The 19,238-nt window shown below is 39.8% G+C and overlaps 1 protein-coding gene across 2 annotated transcripts in view; it reads left to right on the forward strand.

Moving 5' to 3' along the window:
- The first annotated feature begins 2,781 nt into the window (after window positions 1-2,781).
- The window catches only part of CROT (carnitine O-octanoyltransferase), a 54,242-nt gene continuing 37,785 nt past the window's right edge, over window positions 2,782-19,238 (forward strand). The window contains exons 1-5 of one of the 2 annotated variants that reach the window (XM_047695442.1): window positions 2,782-2,934; window positions 3,531-3,623; window positions 6,571-6,706; window positions 17,272-17,396; window positions 18,928-19,109. In XM_047695442.1, the coding sequence (XP_047551398.1) occupies window positions 6,592-6,706; window positions 17,272-17,396; window positions 18,928-19,109 (422 nt within the window). In that variant the 5' untranslated portion in view covers window positions 2,782-2,934; window positions 3,531-3,623; window positions 6,571-6,591. Of the gene's footprint in view, window positions 3,044-3,530; window positions 3,624-6,570; window positions 6,707-17,271; window positions 17,397-18,927; window positions 19,110-19,238 lie in introns of both variants that reach the window. The other variant, XM_047695443.1, reaches the window with a different exon arrangement.

A 19,238-nucleotide genomic window follows, 5' to 3' on the forward strand; every position in this document is an offset into this window, starting at 1 on the left:
CATCAAAAGAAAAAAAAAAGGAATCCAGATTAGGGTCTCAATGAAGGTGAGTGTCTGGTGAACAGGTATAATTCCATAAATCACTGAAGGGGCTACTGGCCCCAGTGTCCACTGTGGTTTGTTCTTAAGATGTTCTCAGGTGTGTGGGGACCTAGGACAAAACTCAGAGAATGATCAACTGTCTTGCTTCCCCCCTAGAGTGGGAACATAGCTTCTTTGGTTTACTCAGATGCAAGATGAAATACAGAATATGAGTAAATGGGGCCTAGCAGAAAAATACCAGGGCTGGAGCTTTCTAATATGGAGTCCCTTCAGTTTCCGTATCTCATTAGAGTTACAAGTTTTAGCAGGAAGTTTGATGTGCAGTGGAAATGCAAACTTCTAGTAGTTTTGTATTTTTATTATGGAACTCATCTAGACTTGTCCATAGGGCTTTTTCTATTTGTAGTATAGTGAGAAAGAGCTATGTAGGACTAAAAACGAAAGCTCTTTTATGGCAACTTAAAAAAACTTATTATCACCACTTGTTGTACTTAAAGTGTTTCTCCAGAAAAATATTTTGATTCACAATTGATTCTTAATCTTGGGACAGCTTCTTGTTATCAGTGTACTTCATGTGCCTGAAACATCTTCCTTATTAGCCAGTATCACCCACATCATCCTAGGAAGTGCAAGGTAGTTCAAATTTAACCTGAACGGAACATAATTTGGAATATGCCATTAAAAATATATATTATGCATTTTTTAAATAGAAACTCCTTGTTTTTTTTTTTTTAAGATTTTATTTATTTATTTGACCGACAGAGATCACAAGTAGGCAGAGAGGTAGGCAGAGAGAGAAAGAGGAGGAAGCAGGCTCCCCGTTGAGCAGGGACCCTGATGTGGGGCTCCATTGCAGGACCCTGGGATCATGACCTGAGCCGAAGGCAGAGGCTTTAACTCATTGAGCCACCCAGGCTCCCCATATTACGCATTTTTGAAGAAAAAATCACTTACATGCTTTTTAGGTTTATGGGTACATGCACTTACCAATGTAACATATTTTAAAAGATTACATTGTTTTTGCCCTGCACACTCAAGTCTCTGTTCCTGTCATTTTCATTCAGTCCACATTTTTCCCCCCTTCCAAGAATACAGGAATCTTTACAGAAATAATTTGCTTCCCTTTAAATCCATATCAGGAGTAGGAGAAAGACAGCAAAGGTAAGTTCTATGCCACCAACAGCCATTAAACATGCACAAACTTTTTAACAGGTGCCAAAACTCACTAGGAAGAAGCAAAAAGTAGAATGAAGGCTTTTGAGCAGTTTTTAAAAATTACTCTGTTTAAGAATACTACCTTGTAAGCCAATTTTAACATTATCCAGAACACAACATTTACATACTTTGAGAAATGTTCTTATCACAGCTTCGGAGATAACTACTACAAGCAATTTACAATTCCGTATCTGAAGCCTTTTTGGCCTTGTACTTCTCAGAATTCAGAACTTTTATTAGAAAGGTGTGCGGTCATATATTATGCAATACTTCCAGCATGGGTTGGAGCTGCACTGTAATTAAACACGTTAATTGTTCCATAGAAAACTTAATGACTATTCACACTAAGTAAATATCCACTTATAAATGGCTTCAATTCCGTTCAGGTCAGATTTAACTAGAAGGGATTTAGGAAAGACAGATGACTGGTTTGACATGTTTAATGCAATGACATGTATATCTGAAATCCGGTTCTTTTTTTTTTTTTTTTTTAAAGATTTTATTTATTTATTTGACAGACAGAGATCACAGGCAGGCAGAGAGCCAGGCAGAGAGAGGCAGGGAAGCAGGCTCCCTGCTGAGCAGAGAGCCTGATGTGGGGCTCGATCCCAGGACCCTGAGATCATGACCTGAGCCCAAGGCAGAGGCTTTAATCCGCTGAGCTACCCAGGCGCCCCTAAAATCCGGTTCTTTATCATTGATATCTGGTTCAGAGCCAGTGCAAACTCTTGGTCTTTTCTTCCCCCAAAGAGGAACAATGTATTTAAAACGAAAACTGAAACAGTATCTTTTGTTTCAAAAGTTAAATGTATAATGGACTAGCCTGTGAAACTAAGTTAATTACATCATGATCCTCTTGAACTTGTCGAGCTCCACTTTGGTTAAAAACTCCCATTTTGGGGGCACAATAGGAAAAGACATCAGATCAGGCCCAAGCTTGTACTGTGAGCATCCCTTGGGGCTTCACGGACCCTGGGACCAGGAAGAAGGGCAGAAGGGTAGGGAAGGTAGGGATGCCGCGGAGTGTTCCGGCCATTATCTACGTTGGGCTAACTTCAGTCTCAGTTGGATAAAGGGAAAGAAAGTAGAGATCTCTGCGGTCACTGTTCTCTTGCCAGAGAACAGGATTCCTTTCAGAGGCATTGGTATAACTTCTTGCTTGCCGGTTGCAAAAAGAGTCTCACTGGTAAGGAGGAGGAGCGGCTGGTAAGGAGAGAAGGGAAGGGCAACAGGGCGCCGAGTCTTGCACAAAGTGGGTGAAAACGAGTCTAAGCCACTAGTTCCTGAATCGGTCCCAGAGGATTAAGGGTACCTGCGTGGATGGAGCACTACCGGACCCGAGCCTCCTGACCCGACGCTGTGCTCCACCTACACCAAGTAGTTAACTGCTATGCCGCAGGGCTTGTGGCTGTTCCTCCCACGTCGGGGCAGCCTGGGACAGACCTCTATGAGGAACAAGCCCGCGGGAAGCGAGGCTGGGTCCTACCCGAGCGCAAGCCCGGCTAGTCCCCGGCTTCAAGCACGGGGCAGGACCCTCTCGGCTTTCCATCCAATCCTCGTTCCCCGGTGACCGCGGGGCGGGACCCTCGCGACTTTCCGTAGAATTCCCTCTCAGCGGCAGCGGAGGAGCGGGCAGTGGCTGCTGTGGGCTGCGGCTCAGTAGGCGAAGCGCAAGCGGTGAGATCTCCAGGCTCAACGCGACAGCGCTCTCTCCCTCCCTCAGTCCCTGGGGATCGTGAGGGAAAGTTAGGTTGCTTCGAAGAGAGCTGAATAAAAGTAGAACGGCGGAAGTGCCGGGACTCAGCGGGAGCGTCGTGTTGGCAGGCATCTATCTATCTTGCTTATGGGGGTCGGAAACTTAGCCCTGAGGTTGGGTCGCGGGGCTGTCCACAGTGCAGCTAACTCGCTTTCTCTCACTTGGCCTCTGAGTGTGCAGAGATGCTCTTGGTGGGGTGGGAGGGAGGAGGCTGAGCTCTCGTCGCACTCTGCGCCCCCTGTTTTCTCCAGTCGAGCTTTGAACTCCTTCCCCTGAGACCCGGCACCGGGAGGCACTTTGTGTAATGAGAGAGAGTGTGATTGTCGGAAACCTGGTGAATCCTGTAGTCCTTGTGAGCCAGCGTTTAGGCGATGAACTTTTTTGCGTGTTTGCTCTGATTCCCAACAGTTTAAGTCTTGGGGCTTCCCAGTTTCCGGAATTTTTGCCTTCCACGTTCTTTCACCAGTTTTTGCTAAAAATATCCCCCTAATATAAAAATATTTTTTCTTTCCCACAGTCACCAGCCTAGTTCGTTTAACCCCTGTATTCTCGAAACAAGATCGGTGCAGCAGGCTCCTGGCAGTCCTAAGCAATTCATCTTAGTGTACAGGTATGTGACACTCTTTGTTTACCTTCCTGATTCTGCTTACTATTTTATTTGCATGGTTTACATTTTATTGCTCCAGGAAGCCTACTGTAAATTAATTCCAGTGACATCATTTTCTTAAGGCGTTTGTAGGTTCTTTTGGAATTATTTAATCTTCGTGGTAGAGAATTCAGAATAATCCTTCCTGAAAAAAAATTTGGTAGTTTATATTTTCAGTGTACCTTTTGGTGAGTTAAGACTAGTATGGGATTGGTAGTCTCGGTATGAGTTTTCTAGGGTCTACTAAGTAGGGAGGTACACAAGGAATAGGGTATCTTTTCTGTATATGTGTATTAGATTCTTACTGCTGACAACAATTTATCACATACTTAACAGTTCAAACTATCACAAATTGGTTAGTTATCTCACAGTTTCTATAGATTGGAGGTCCAGGTAGGTTTAGCTGGATATTCCGCAAAGGATATCACAAAGCTGAAATAAAGTTTTCTGTAGTTCTTGGCCCTTGACTGGAGACTCTGGGAAAGAAGCCAGCTCTAGGCTAATTAGGGTTGTTGGCAGGATTCATTTTCATGCAGTTTTACAGCTGAGGTTCCCATTTCCTCACTGGGTTCCAGCTGGGGGCTTTTTCAGTTCCATAAGACCACCTGTATCTTGAGAGCCAGAGAGTACCTTCAGTCCTTTTCATGCTTTTAATCTCCCTCACTCATCTACAGCCAGCTGCTGGAGAAAGCATTCTGCTCCTGAGGGCTCCAGTGATTAGACCCACCTGGATAATCTATTTAAGGTTAACTGTGCTGTGTAAGACTACATGATCACAAGCATGAAAGTGATGATCTCCCTAAATTCACAGGTTCTGGGGAGTATAAGGGTGGAATCGTGGGAGCCATTCCTAGAAATTTTGCCTAGCATAGTTTGGTTGTCTCAACTAGATTATGCTATTTAAAAAAATTTTTTTGTAGGCATTTAAAAATAATCCTAATAACATCTTTTTCTTATTATGATTATCCTCTTTACAGATAAGGAAATTCAGTTAAAGTTAGTTGCCCAGGGGCTCATGGCTAGAGAGCAGGGAGTTGGTATCTACCTATATTTCCATTTGGTCTAAAATTTATATTTATGCGTGGTCAAATACATTTAGGCGTGCAGCCAAAGTCACTATATGGGAAGAAGCTGAGGAATTATGAGATCTTTGTTGTACCTTATTTTTGGATTATATCTTTTTTTTTTTAAAGATTTTTATTTATTTGACAGAGAGAGATATCACAAGTAGGCAGAGAGGCAGACAGAGAGAGGGGGAAGCAGGCTCCCACTGAGCAGAGAGCCCGACGTGGGGCTTGATCCCAGGACTCTAAGATCATGACCTGAGCCAAAGGCAGAGGCTGAAGCCACTGAGCCACCCAGGTGCCCCGGATAGATAGATAAAAAGAAAGATATTTTCTTTTAGTGGTGTAGGTTACACTCTTTTTTTTTTTTTTTAAAGAATTTATTTATTTATTTGTCAGAGAGAGAGAGAGAGAGCGAGCACAAGCAGGCAGAGTGGCAGGGAGAGGCAGAGAGAGAAGCAGGCTCCCCGCTGAGGAAGGAGCCCAATGCGGGACTGGATCCCAGGACCCTGGGATCATGACCTGAGCCAAAGGCAGCGGCTTAACCCGCTGAGCCACCCAGGCACCCCTGTAGGTTACACTCTTTTACCCTAACAAAGAAAGCCCAAAATACAATGACATGAATAAAAGTGTTTTCTCATACATCTATTGGGAGGAGTCTAGGGCTAGTAGGAAGATTCTGACAGCCTCAATACATGGCTTCCATAAACAGTTTCATGGTGCTGCTTTGGTTGGTCCTACTTGTTAGGCAGTGAGGAGAGAAAGCACAGGGAGAGTAAGTGTAGTTAGTCCTTAATAGGGGCATGACCTGGAGGAGACGCATTACAAAGTAAAGTCAAACTGAGCTCCAAGGCATGGTAGGAATGAAAGCTGTGTGGCTTTATACCCTTTTAGAACTCAGGATTCTGTTAAGACAAAAAGGGGAAAATTTATATCGACTGATAACAGTCTGTCACACCCTTGCTTTTGATGATGTTTTATTCCGTAACCTTCTATGAGTGGAATATTTTGTATGGCTTTGCTATTGTAATTTAAAAAGTGGCATTTGAAAGGCAGGTAATTCCTGTTAAAGATCCTTGATTTCTCAATTGCTATTATAGAACTTATTTTTTAAAGGCTTCTTTGAGAAATCTCATTTTCCATTTAACATTTGTATACATTCACATTTTGGGTTAGTTTGAGTTCTTTGAGGAAAATTAATAAATTTGTGATAAATGTTTAAGATTGCTTTGGGATACTTGAAGCTGTTTGTGTAGACCTCAAACCATCTGCATAAGTAGGCTACAGGAACTTGTCATGATTTATGTATTCTGTGATATTCTACAGCTGGTTGAGTTTTATACTGCTCTTCATACTTTATTCTAGAGACTTCTTTCTTTCCACTCATCATACTTTGCTACACATCTGAATTCTACCTACCCATTTAGACCTACAGGGAGTTTGCTCACAATCTCAGCTTTAATGTAGGGCAAAGATTTTAATAAAAGAGATGTGGGTTTTGGTTTCTTTATACATAAAATGGAGGGGAATGCCAAAAGGCAGAGATACTAGGAAGATTAGATATTTATCTTCTATCACACCTGATTTACTACTTGGCAACTAGTGGGTGCTCAATAAATCAAAATTATACTAATTCTACTGATGACTCCTTGAATTCCAGCAATTGGAGTCTGTACTTTTTTTTTTTTTTTCCCCAATTGATTTTCTCTGACAAGTTTATGAATTCCTTAAGGACTAGGACCAAATTCTGGATATACTGTGATCCCTAAATAATGGTTTAGTGAACTTTACTAGCATATATAAGAGTATTTATGAGATTTAAACTATCAGGGCTTTTTTTCCTTTAGTTTTCCTGTTTTGATTGCATCATGGAAAATCAGTTGGCTAAATCAACTGAAGAGCGAACTTTTCAATACCAGGATTCTCTTCCATCTCTGCCTGTTCCTTCCCTTGAAGAATCATTAAAAAAATATCTTGAAGCAGGTATGTTTGTGATCTTCTAGTAAATATTAATATTATTAGCAACTTAGAAAACAAAGTATTAGAAGTTGATGAAGTTCTTACTGTTTTTTCCTTTAGGCTCATGATAATTAAAGTATCCTTAAAATGTCCAGAACTTGGAGCACCTGGGTGGCTCAGTCAGTTGAGTGTCCAACTCTTGATTTTAGCTGAGGTCAGGATCTCAGGATCCTGACACTGAGCCCTCTGTTGGGCTCTGAGCTGGGCATGGAACCTGCTTAATATTCTCTCTCTGTCCCCCTCCCCCTCCCTCTGCCCCTCCACCACTCTTGTTCACTCTCTCTTAAAAAAACAAACAACAACAAAAAAGGCATTTAAAAATGTCCAGAACTTTGTTGTATCTCTCAAGTTAATTTTTCCTTAGTTTAAAAAGCCAGATACTACTATTAGGTTTATAAAAAAAAGTAGTAGGCCTCTGCCTTAAGCTCTACTTCCCACCCAAATCCCACTCTCTCAGTCAAATATTTTTTCTTTTTTTTTTTTTTTTGTATTCTTTATCTCCAGATTTAAAGTAAACTTTAAACTTACTTTAAACTTAAAATAAACTTACTATTAAACAAACAGTAGTTAGGTTTTTTTTTAGTTGTGGATATTATAAATTTGTTCCTAAGAAGATGTGGATTTAGCTCTTGCATACCTTTAACCTTCCCCCTCTTCACACCCAACATATAGGCAATCCAACATATCCACATTTTCCTTTCATTCTTTCAATATAGTTGTACAAAATGACCATTTGGGATTAAATTAGTATTCACCTGCTTTAATTCCAGGTTTCAGCTGGTTTAAATCTGTATGTACCCGAGTTAATTTACCTGACCATCTAGGGTTTCTTTTTTTTTTTTAAATTTTATTTTTAATAAACATATATTTTTATCCCCAGAGGTACAGGTCTGCGAATCGCCAGGTTTACACACTTCACAGCACTCACCATAGCACATACCCTCCCCAATATCCATAGCCCCACCCCCCCCAACCCCCCTCCCCCATCAACCCTCAGTTTGTTTTGTGAGATTAAGAGTCACTTATGGTTTGTCTCCCTCCCAATCCCATCTTGTTACATTTATTCTTCTCCTACCCCCTTAACCCCCCATGTTGCATCTCCTCTCCCTCATATCAGGGAGATCATATGATAGTTGTCTTTCTCCAATTGACTTATTTCGCTAAGCATGATACCCTCTAGTTCCATCCACGTCGTCGCAAATGGCAAGATTTCATTTAGTTGATGGCTGCATAGTATTCCATTGTGTATATATACCACATCTTCTTTATCCATTCGTCTGTTGATGGACATCTAGGTTCTTTCCATAGTTTGGCTATTGTAGACATTGCTGCTATAAACATTCGGGTGCACGTGCCCCTTCGGATCACCAAGTTTGTATCTTTAGGGTAAATACCCAGCAGTGCAATTGCTGGGTCATAGGGTAGTTCTATTTTCAACATTTTGAGGAACCTCCATGCTGTTTTCCAGAGTGGTTGCACCAGCTTGCATTCCCACCAACAGTGTAGGAGGGTTCCCCTTTCTCCGCATCCTCGCCAGCATCTGTCATTTCCTGACTTGTTAATTTTAGCCATTCTGACTGGTGTGAGGTGATATCTCATGGTGGTTTTGATTTGTATTTCCCCTGATGCCGAGTGATATGGAGCACTTTTTCATGTGTCTGTTGGCCATTTGGATGTCTTCTTTGCAGAAATGTCTGTTCATGTCCTCTGCCCATTTCTTGATTGGATTATTTGTTCTTTGGGTGTTGAGTGCTAAGTTCTTTATAGATTTTGGACACTAGCCCTTTATCTGATATGTCATTTGCAAATATCTTCTCCCATTCTGTCAGTTGTCTTTTGGTTTTGTTCACTGTTTCCTTTGCTGTGCAAAAGCTTTTGATCTTGATAAAATCCCAAAAGTTCATTTTTGCCCTTGCTTCCCTTGCCTTTGGTGATGTTCCTAGGAAGATGTTGCTGCGGCTGACGTCAAAGAGGTTGCTGCCTGTGTTCTCCTCAAGGATTTTGATGGATTCCATTCTCACATTGAGATCCTTCATCCATTTTGAGTCTATTTTTGTGTGTGGTGTAAGGAAATGATCCAATTTCATTTTTCTGCATGTGGCTGTCCAATTTTCCCAACACCATTTATTGAAGAGGCTGTCTTTTTTCCATTGGACATTCTTTCCTGCTTTGTCGAAGATGAGTTGACCATAGAGTTGAGGGTCTATTTCTGGGCTCTCTATTCTGTTCCATTGATCTATGTGTCTGTTTTTGTGCCAGTACCATGCTGTCTTGATGATGACAGCTTTGTAATAGAGCTTGAAGTCCGGAATTGTGATGTCACCAACTTTGGCTTTCTTTTTCAATATTCCTTTGGCTATTCGAGGTCTTTTCTGGTTCCATATGAATTTTAGGATTATTTGTTCCATTTCTTTGAAAAAAATGGATGGTACTTTGATAGGAATTGCATTAAATGTGTAGATTGCTTTAGGTAGCATAGACATTTTCACAATATTTATTCTTCCAATCCAGGAGCATGGAACATTTTTCCATTTCTTTGTGTCTTCCTCAATTTCTTTCATGAGTACTTTATAGTTTTCTGTGTATAGATTCTTAGTCTCTTTGGTTAGGTTTATTCCTAGGTATCTTATAGTTTGGGTGTAATTGTAAATGGGATGGACTCCTTAATTTCTCTTTCTTCTGTCTTGTTGTTGGTGTAGAGAAATGCAACTGATTTCTGTGCATTGATTTTATATCCTGACACTTTACTGAATTCCTGTACAAGTTCTAGCAGTTTTGGAGTGGAGTCTTTTGGGTTTTCCACATAGAGTATCATATCATCTGCGAAGAGTGATAGTTTGACTTCTTCTTTGCCGATTTGGATGCCTTTAATTTCCTTTTGTTGTCTGATTGCTGAGGCTAGGACTTCTAGTACTATGTTGAATAGCAGTGGTGATAACGGACATCCCTGCCATGTTCCTGACCTTAGCGGAAAAGCTTTCAGTTTTTCTCCATTGAGAATGATATTTGCGGTGAGTTTTTCATAGATGGCTTTGATAATATTGAGGTATGTGCCGTCTATCCCTACACTTTGAAGAGTTTTGATCAGGAAGGGATGCTGTACTTTGTCAAATGCTTTTTCAGCATCTATGGAGAGTATCATATGATTCTTGTTCTTTCTTTTATTAATGTGTTGTATCACATTGATTGATTTGCGGATGTTGAACCTGTGGATGTTGCAGCCCTGGAATAAATCCCACTTGGTCGTGGTGAATAATCCTTTTAATGTACTGTTGAATCCTATTGGCTAGTATTTTGGTGAGAATTTTTGCATCTGTGTTCATCAAGGATATTGGTCTGTAGTTCTCTTTTTTGATGGGATCTTTGTCTGGTTTTGGGATCAAGGTGATGCTGGCCTCATAAAATGAGTTTGGAAGTTTTCCTTCCGTTTCTATTTTTTGGAACAGTTTCAGGAGAATAGGAATTAGTTCTTCTTTAAATGTTTGGTAGAATTTCCCCGGGAAGCCATCTGGCCCTCGGCTTTTGTTTGTTTGGAGATTTTTGATGACTGTTTCAATCTCCTTACTGGTTATGGGTCTGTTCAGGCTTTCCATTTCTTCCTGGTTCAGTTGTGGTAGTTTATATGTCTCTAGGAATGCATCCATTTCTTCCAGATTGTCAAATTTGTTGGCGTAGAGTTGCTCATAGTATGTTCTTATAATTGTCTGTATTTCTTTGGTGTTTGTTGTGATCTCTCCTCTTTCATTCATGATTTTATTTATTTGGGTCCTTTCTCTTTTCTTTTTGATAAGTCTGGCCAGGGGTTTATCAATCTTATTAATTCTTTCAAAGAACCAGCTCCTAGTTTCATTGATTTGTTCTATTGGTTTTTTTGGTTTCTATTTCATTTGATTTCTGCTCTGATCTTTATGATTTCTCTTCTCCTGCTGGGTTTAGGGTTTCTTTCTTGTTCTTTCTCCAGCTCCTTCAGGTGTAGGGTTAGGTTGTGTACCTGAGACCTTTCTTGTTTCTTGAGAAAGGCTTGTACCACTATATATTTTCCTCTCAGGACTGCCTTTGTTGTGTCCCACAGATTCTGAACCATTGTGTTTTCATTATCATTTGTTTCCATAAATTTTTTCAATTCTTCTTTAATTTCCTGATTGACCCATTCATTCTTTAGAAGGATGCTGTTTAGTCTCCATGTATTTGGGTTCTTTCCAAATTTCCTCTTGTGATTGAGTTCTAGCTTCAGAGCATTGTGGTCTGAAAATATGCAGGGAATGATCCCAATCTTTTGATACTGGTTGAGACTTAACTTAGGACCTAGAATGTGATCTATTCTGGAGAATGTTCCATGTGCACTAGAGAAGAATGTGTATTCTCTTGGTTTGGGATGAAATGTTTTGAATATATCTGTGATGGTCCAGTGTGTCATTTAAGGCCTTTATTTCCTTGTTGATCTTTTGCTTGGATGATCTGTCCATTTCAGTGAGGGGAGTGTTAAAATCCCCTACTATTATTGTATTCTTGTCGATGTGTTTCTTTGATTTTGTTATTAATTGGTTTATATAGTTGGCTGCTCCCACGTTAGGGGCATAGATATTTAAAATTGTTAGATCTTCTTGTTGGACAGTTCCTTTGAGTATGATATAGTGTCCTTCCTCATCTCTTATTATAGTCTTTGGCTTATAATCTAATTGATCTGGTATAAGGATTGCCACTCCTGCTTTCTTCTGATGTCCATTAGCATGGTAAATTCTTTTCCACCCCCTCACTTTAAACCTGGAGGTGTCTTCGGGTTTAAGATGAGTTTCTTGTAGGCAACATATAGATGGGTTTTGTTTTTTTATCCATTCTGATACCCTGTGTCTTTTGATTGGGGCATTTAGCCCATTAACATTCAGGGTAAGTATTTTGAAATATGAATTTAGTGCCATTGTATTGCCTGTAAGGTGACTGTTATTGTATATTGTCTCTGTTTCTTTCTGATCTACTACTTTTAGGGTCTCTCTTTGCTTAGATAAGGACCCCTTTCAATATTTCCTGTAGAGCTGGTTTGGTATTTGCAAATTCTTTCAGTTTTTGTTTGTCCTGGAAGCTTTTAATCTCTCCTTCTATTTTCAATGATAGCCTAGCTGGATATAGTATTCTTGGCTGCATGTTTTTCTCATTTAGTACTCTGAATATATCATGCCAGCTCTTTCTGGCCTGCCAGGTCTCTGTGGATAAGTCTGCTGCCAATCTAATATTTTTACCATTGTACGTTACAGACTTCTTTTCCCGGGCTGCTTTCAGGATCTTTTCTTTGTCACTAAGACTTGTCAATTTTACTATTAGGTGACGGGGTGTGGACCTATTCTTATTGATTTTGAGGGGGGTTCTCTGAACCTCCTGAATTTTGATGCTTGTTCCCTTTGCCATATTAGGGAAATTCTCTCCAATAATTCTCTCCAATATACCTTCTGCTCCCCTCTCTGTTTCCTCTTCTTCTGGAATCCCAATTATTCTAATGTTGTTTCGTCTTATGGTGTCACTTATCTCTCGAATTCTCCCCTCGTGGTCCAGTAGCTGTTTGTCCCTCTTTTGCTCAGCTTCTTTATTCTCTGTCATTTGGTCTTCTATATCGCTAATTCTTTCTTCTGCCTCATTTATCCTAGCAGTGAGAGCCTCCATTTTTGATTGCACCTCATTAATAGCTTTTTTGATTTCAACTTGGTTAGATTTTAGTTCTTTTATTTCTCCAGAAAGGGCTTTTATATCTCCCGAGAGGGTTGCTTTAATATCTTCCATGCCTTTTTCAAGCCTGGCTAGAACCTTGAGAATCATCATTCTCTGACATATTACCAATATCTATATTGGTAATATATCTATATCTGACATATTACCAATGTCTGTATTGATTAGGTCCCTAGCCTTTGGTACTGCTTCTTGTTCTTTTTTTTGTTGTGAATTTTTCCGCCTTGTCATTTTGTCCAGATAAGAGTGTATGAAGGAGCAAGTAAAATACTAAAAGGGTGGCAACAACCCCAGGAAAATATGCTTTAGCCAAATCAGAAGAGATCCCAAATCGTGAGGGGGAGAAAGGGGATAAAAAGGGGTTCAGAAGAAGGAAAAAAAAAAAAAAAGAAACTATAAAAAAAAGAAAGCCGATAAATATAAAAATGAAAAAAAAATATATATATATTAGATAAACTATTTAAAAAACGTTAAAAAAAGAAAACGGTAATAGTTTAAAAAATTTAGCAGAAGAAGAGAAAAAAAAATTGAAAAAGAAAAAAAAAATTAAAATAACTGCAAGGCTAAAAAATCATGGGGAGAAAGCCATGAGTTCCATGCTTTGCTTTCTTCTCTGGAATTCTGCAGCTCTCCTTCGTATTGAAACTGCACTCCTTGGTAGGTGAACTTGGTCCTGGCTGGGTTTCTTGTTGATCTTCTGGGGGAGGGGCTTGTTGTAGTGATTCTCAAGTGTCTTTGCCCCAGGCGGAGTTGCACCGCCCTTACCCGGGGCCGGGCTGAGTAATCCGCTAGGGTTTGCTGGGTTTGCTTTCGGGAGTTTTTGTTCCCTGAGCGCTTTCCGTAGAGTTCCGAGGACGGGAGTGAAGATGGCGGCCTCCTGGTTTCCGGCCGGAGGAGCCGAGAGCCCGGGGCCCCACTCCTCAGTGTGCCCTCAGAGAACAGCGCCCAATGACTCCCGTCACCCTGGCCTCCGGCCGCGCTCCGAGCTGACCGAGCCTGCGACCGGTTCAAGGTAACCCCGAGTTTAGAGCTCACTCCTCGGCTCTGTCTCTGTAGCCGGCTTCCCTGTTCTAATACCGGTAAGCTCTGCGACACTCAGACACCCCCGATCCTTCTGCGACCCTGCGGGACCTGAGGCCGCGCTGACCCCGCCTGGGCTTCACCCCAGTTAAGCTTCTGGAGCGATGTCCCTCAGTGGAACAGACTTTTAAAAGTCCTGATTTTGCTCCGTTGCTCCGCCGCTCACTGGGAGCCGGCCCCTCCCCCCGCGGTCTATCTTCCCGTTGCTTTGGATTCACTTCTCCGCCAGTCCTACCTTGCAGAAAGTGGTTGATTTTCTGTTTCTAGAATTGCTGTTCTTCTTCTCTTCGATCTCCCGTTGGATTTGTAGGTGTTTGTAATCTTTAGATAAGCTATTTAGCTGATCTCCCGCTACCTGAAGTAGTCTCAGCCTGCTACTTCTCCGCCATCTTGACTCCCACCATCTAGGGTTTCTTACTAGGCAGCTATCCACGAGAGAACTATTCATTTTACTTTGAATGCCTTGTTATGGCATTCTTTGTTTTGTTTTGCTTATTTTTTCCTTTGCCTACTTTGCTTTGTATCCTTAAGTAATTCACTCTCAAATACTTCAGTATACTGAAAATCCCTGACTACATTATATACTTTATATATATATAACATATAAAAAATGATATATGTATATACACATGATCTGTACAAGTATATAGATATGTACCTGTACATTATATACATGAGCTATTCTCTTGGTTTCATTTCTTGGAGACATCCCTCCTGGGGCCCTCTGCCTTCTTGCTTCAGTTAGTGTTCACTTTCCTTGAGTGGGCTGGACAACTGTTAGCTTGGAGCTTTCCTTCCCCCATCTCTGGCAGTTCTTTTTACCTCTCTCTCCTGTGTTGGATTCCCTGGTTCCTTGCTGTCTTTTTCTTCCTCTTTTTTACTTTTGTGAAGTACATCTTCAGTAGCTACTTGAGACAAAGAGTTTCTGGGAAGGAAAGAATGTAAGACCTTAAATTTTATTCTACCCTCGTACTTGATTTTCTGGCTGAGAATAAAATATTCTGGGTTGGAAATGATTTTTCTTAAGAGTTTTGAAGGTACTGTTTGTTTCTCCTGAAATGTTCCTCCTGAGATGCCATTCTGTTTGGTCCTTTATATGTGACTTGTTTTTTTTTACACTCCGGCTGTATTTGGAAACTTTTTTCTTTATCCCTACCATTCTGAATTTCTTTTTTTTTTTCTTTAAAGATTTTATTTATTTATTTGACAGACAGAGATCACAAGTAGGCAGAGAGGCAGGCAGAGAGAGAGAGAGAGAGGAGGAAGCAGGCTCCCCGCGGAGCAGAGAGCCCCATGCGGGGCTCGATTCCAGGACCCTGGGATCGTGACCTGAGCCAAAGGCAGAGGCTTTAACCCGCTGAGCCACCCAAGCACCCCCCCCATTCTGAATTTCTTGATGTCCCTTAGTGTATAGATTTTTTCATTTATTTCTCTGAATATACAGTTGATTCTTTTAAGTTTAAAACATGTTATTCAATCCTAGGAAATTTTCAAAATACCTTTTCTTGGGTAGTTTTCTCCTCCTTTCTTTGCCCTCTCTTTCTGGAACTCCCATTAATTGGATCTGGGGAGCTCTGGACTAAACTTTTTTTTTTTATGAATTTGTTTATTTATTTGACAGCAGAGATCACAAGTAGGCAGAGAGGCAGGCAGAGAGAGAGAGGAGGAAGCAGGCTCCCCGAGGAGCAGAGAGCCCGATGCGGGGCTCGATCCCAGGACCCTGGGATTATGACCTGAGCCGAAGGCAGAGGCTTTTTAACCCATGAGCCAACCAGGCGCCCTGGACTAAACTTTTAATTAGAAAATTATTTCCCTTGTTATTTAGTAGCTTTCCCTTTCTGGTTTGTTTAGTGTTGGGTGTCACCAATCCTGTTTTTGCTCATTCTGCTCTTTGATTCTCACTTGAGAGGCTTTCTTCAAATATCTGACAATCACTGGTCATTCATTTTTAAGAGTTAGACCCTAAAAAGCTGATTGAGAGCTCTGTGCATGGGTAGGGGCTTGGTGACTACCGGTGGGCCTTTGAGGAACCTTCTTGCAGAGATCTAGCAGTTCGACTGGAGCATGCCCAGTCATGTCATACTTCTCTTGGACTGATCCGTTTCCCCAGAGAAGAATCCTCTTTTGTTTAGAAGGCATGAACCTAATGTCTAGTCTTTTGTGGGCTAACTAGGGGAAGGGGGCTGGAGGGCTTATTTTTTTATTATAATCTCTCTTTTTTCCAGTATGGGTTAGGATCTATTTATACTGTTTGTCTGGTTCAATTTCTCTAGACTTCTAGATTTCTTCTGGTGTTGGTAGGCATTTGCCTGGCTTTCTAGAATGGAGAAAACATCTACAGGTGTGGGTGTGAATGAGATGGTAGTCTGCTGCTTTGAATATTTTTTTTTTTTAAAGATTTTATTTATTTGACAGAGAGAGATCACAAGTAGAGAGGCAGGCAGAGAGAGAGGGAGGGAAGCAGGCTCCCTGCCAAGCAGAGAGCCCGATTCGGGACTCGATCCCAGGACCCCGAGATCACGACCCGAGCCGAAGGCAGTGGCTCAACCCACTGAGCCACCCAGGCGCCCGGCTTCTGAATATTTTTAAGCAACCTGTCATCAGTCTCTGTTTGCCCACTTTGGAAGTCCATTTGCCTTGGACTTGGAAGTCCATTTACCTTTCTGGGATTCCACTGCAGCCATTTGCTTGCTTCCTGGTTTGCACTTAACCCTACCTTGTCTCTTCCTACCTTCTACTCTCCAGGCTTTAGATACTTTCACCATTCTACAAATTCAGTTACCATTTTCTCACCTCTTTTCTAATGCGTGAAATCTTAGTTTAACTGGTCTGCTGCCCTCTCCTTTCAGATTCTTTGTCCTTATAGATTTATACCTTTTAATTACTGTCATTTTAGTGAGTTTCTAGAAGGATTAGAGATAAATGTATGCATTTAGTTCACTTTGTTTAACTGAAAGTCCTCTGATATTTTTATAATTTCTTCCTTTTTTCCCTCTTTTTCCTCATTTACTTTTATCTGGGAATTCTAGTTTCTTTTTTAAAAATTTACTGTTTATTTGCTATATTTTTATTACTCATTTTGCTTGTACTTTCTCTAAATAGAGCTATTTAAATTGACTTTAAGATAGTACTTTGAAGAGACAAAATAAAACAGAAGGAAGATATTAATGTCCTTTGGTTACTAATTGACTTGTCTGTTGCTTAATTTTCAGAACAGTTTTCATTTTCATGGACTAGGAAACCTCCCATCCTCTCCCCCACTTTTGGGGAAGGAAACCATTATTGGCTATGGGCAGGCTTTATACTTAAATTTACATATGTATTGCATTTACATTCATGATGTTCAAGTCTCTGCTTGAAAATTAGTGGAAAGAAGCTTTGATTTCTCTTATTTATTGCTATACAGGATTTACTTCTCTGTTGGACCAATAGCTAGAGGATAGTCCTGTCTTCATCATTTTAACTGTCATCATCCAGAATGATTTTGAAGTAATTTTTCAGAAAATGGTTATCAGATTACATAGTATCCCCTGTTTAGGTTTTTTTTTTATAGCATTTTGCATTGTTGCTTCTCGGTCATTTTCATGTTGTAAATTCTCTTATGGTTTATCGGACCACTGTGATAATTAATGCATATCTTACATAATTGAGTCTCATTATTTGTGTAATAGTGGAGGTGAGTTTGTTTTACTTTATGTCGAAATATTTTAACGCATATTTTTTCCTTATAGTAAAGCCGTTTGCAAATAAAGAAGAATATAAAAAAACTAAAGAAATTGTCCAAAAATTTCGAGATGGTATTGGAAGAAAACTGCACCAGAAGTTACTTGAAAGGGCAAAAGGAAAAAGAAATTGGGTATTTATGTTATTGGACTTAGAATTAGAAAATTGATGATGCCTAAAGAATGAAAAATAAAAATGTAAATAGCTTTCATTTTAAAATTATTAGCATAAGTGTCCTTTCAGCCATTGTTATAGTCATCCAAAAGAATTAATAAATTGTTTAACTCTAGGGAGTTTTGAGTGTTGTGTGTGAGCTCCTCTCTTATATGGGGAACCTGTCAAAATACAGATTGCTTGGGACCAGGTATTTTGAATGGGGGCCCAGAAACCCTTATGTTGACAGCTGTCCCATGTGGTTCTGATGGAGGTGTTTGTAGCCCTTGCTTGTGAGAAAGACTTTGTTCAGGTAATCCTAGTCTGACAAACTCCAGACACCAAAAATAGATACCACATAGGTGGTATACAAATATTTAAACATCATATGGGAGAGAAAGGGCCATTACAAAATTGGAGTGGAGAATGATTATGAGTATTATGTATTTTAGTTAAATAGATTGAAGGGGAGATGTTAGTATAATAATTACTGAGGCACTAATTTTCTACAGGGAGTCTTTGACTTCTTCAGCTTAATTACCTCTGTAGTATGAACCAGAGGATAAGTTTTTGTAATTAAAAAACATTGCCTTACTCTAGAAATAATGATTGTAGCTATCTTTAAGTTTTAGAAATAAAAAGGAAGCTGATCTTTTCATTAGTCATTGATACCTGTGATGGAATAATGAACTGTTATACTTCCAGATTCCTTTATTCTCAGTCTTGAGACTTGAGTGACTTTATAATTAAATCAGGGTAAAGATAAAGAAGTCTGTATCCTTTTGCTTATTTCTTTTCCTAAATGATTGATTATAGTTTATAACATCAGTTCCTTACAAAATAACTCCACGTAGTTTGATGGGATCTGTTTACCTAAGCATGAAATTCAATTGCAGATTGTAAAAGATGGACACACAAAGCTCTGTCTGTGAAAAATCTAAATTAGTTTTAGGTATGCTGAAAAGGTTTTAGATTTCTGATTTAGTATTTCAGTTTTTGCTTAGAAAAGGGTAATCACAAATGCCTTAATAGTTGTTAAAATTAAATGAGGATTTGTTTTATATTTATTTACCCAAGGTGCTCTGAGAAAACACACCTAAGTACTTAGTTTGGTATTTGTGACTCCAATAAGATCTTTCTGAAAAAGTGCCTTTTCATTGTTTTCTTGTTGCCTGTTTTTGATAGTGTAGTTAAACAGAATAGTATTTAAGATCTGATAGTTCCAAAAAAGGAAATGATCACAGTAGCATTTTTCAATATCTACGATGATTTAAAACAAGAAAATGTCTTTATTTCTTAATTTTTTTTTGTTTTGTTTTCAAAACAAACTTACTGAGGTAAAATTTACATATAATAAAATCTGTTATCAGTGTAGAATGGGCATGGGTAAGAAAACATGTTTCTAAGTGTTAAAGAGTAAAGAGAAAAGAACAAATACAGCTTTTTTTCCCCCTTGCAGTTACACATTCAAGTATTCTCAGCATTAGGTTGATGTTCTTATTTTCTTTTAGCTGGAAGAGTGGTGGCTGAATTGTGCCTATCTGGATGTTCGTTTACCATTGCAACTGAATGTCAATTTCGCTGGTCCTGCACCTTATATTGAACACTACTGGCCTCCAAAAGAGGGCACTCAGTTGGAAAGAGGAAGTATAAATCTTTGGCATAACTTGAATTACTGGCAGCTGTTAAGAAAGTAAGGACAGTTCTGTGAATTTAGTAAGAGATTTACTCAAGGTTTGACATGCCAAAATGTTGAGAAGCTTATTTAGAGGATCCTACAGTTGTGACTACTCGGTTTATAAGTTTTAGAATGACTTGTTGA

Source organism: Lutra lutra, chromosome 11, assembly GCF_902655055.1.
Source record: "Lutra lutra chromosome 11, mLutLut1.2, whole genome shotgun sequence".
In the NCBI taxonomy this organism is placed as follows: Eukaryota; Metazoa; Chordata; class Mammalia; order Carnivora; family Mustelidae; genus Lutra; species Lutra lutra.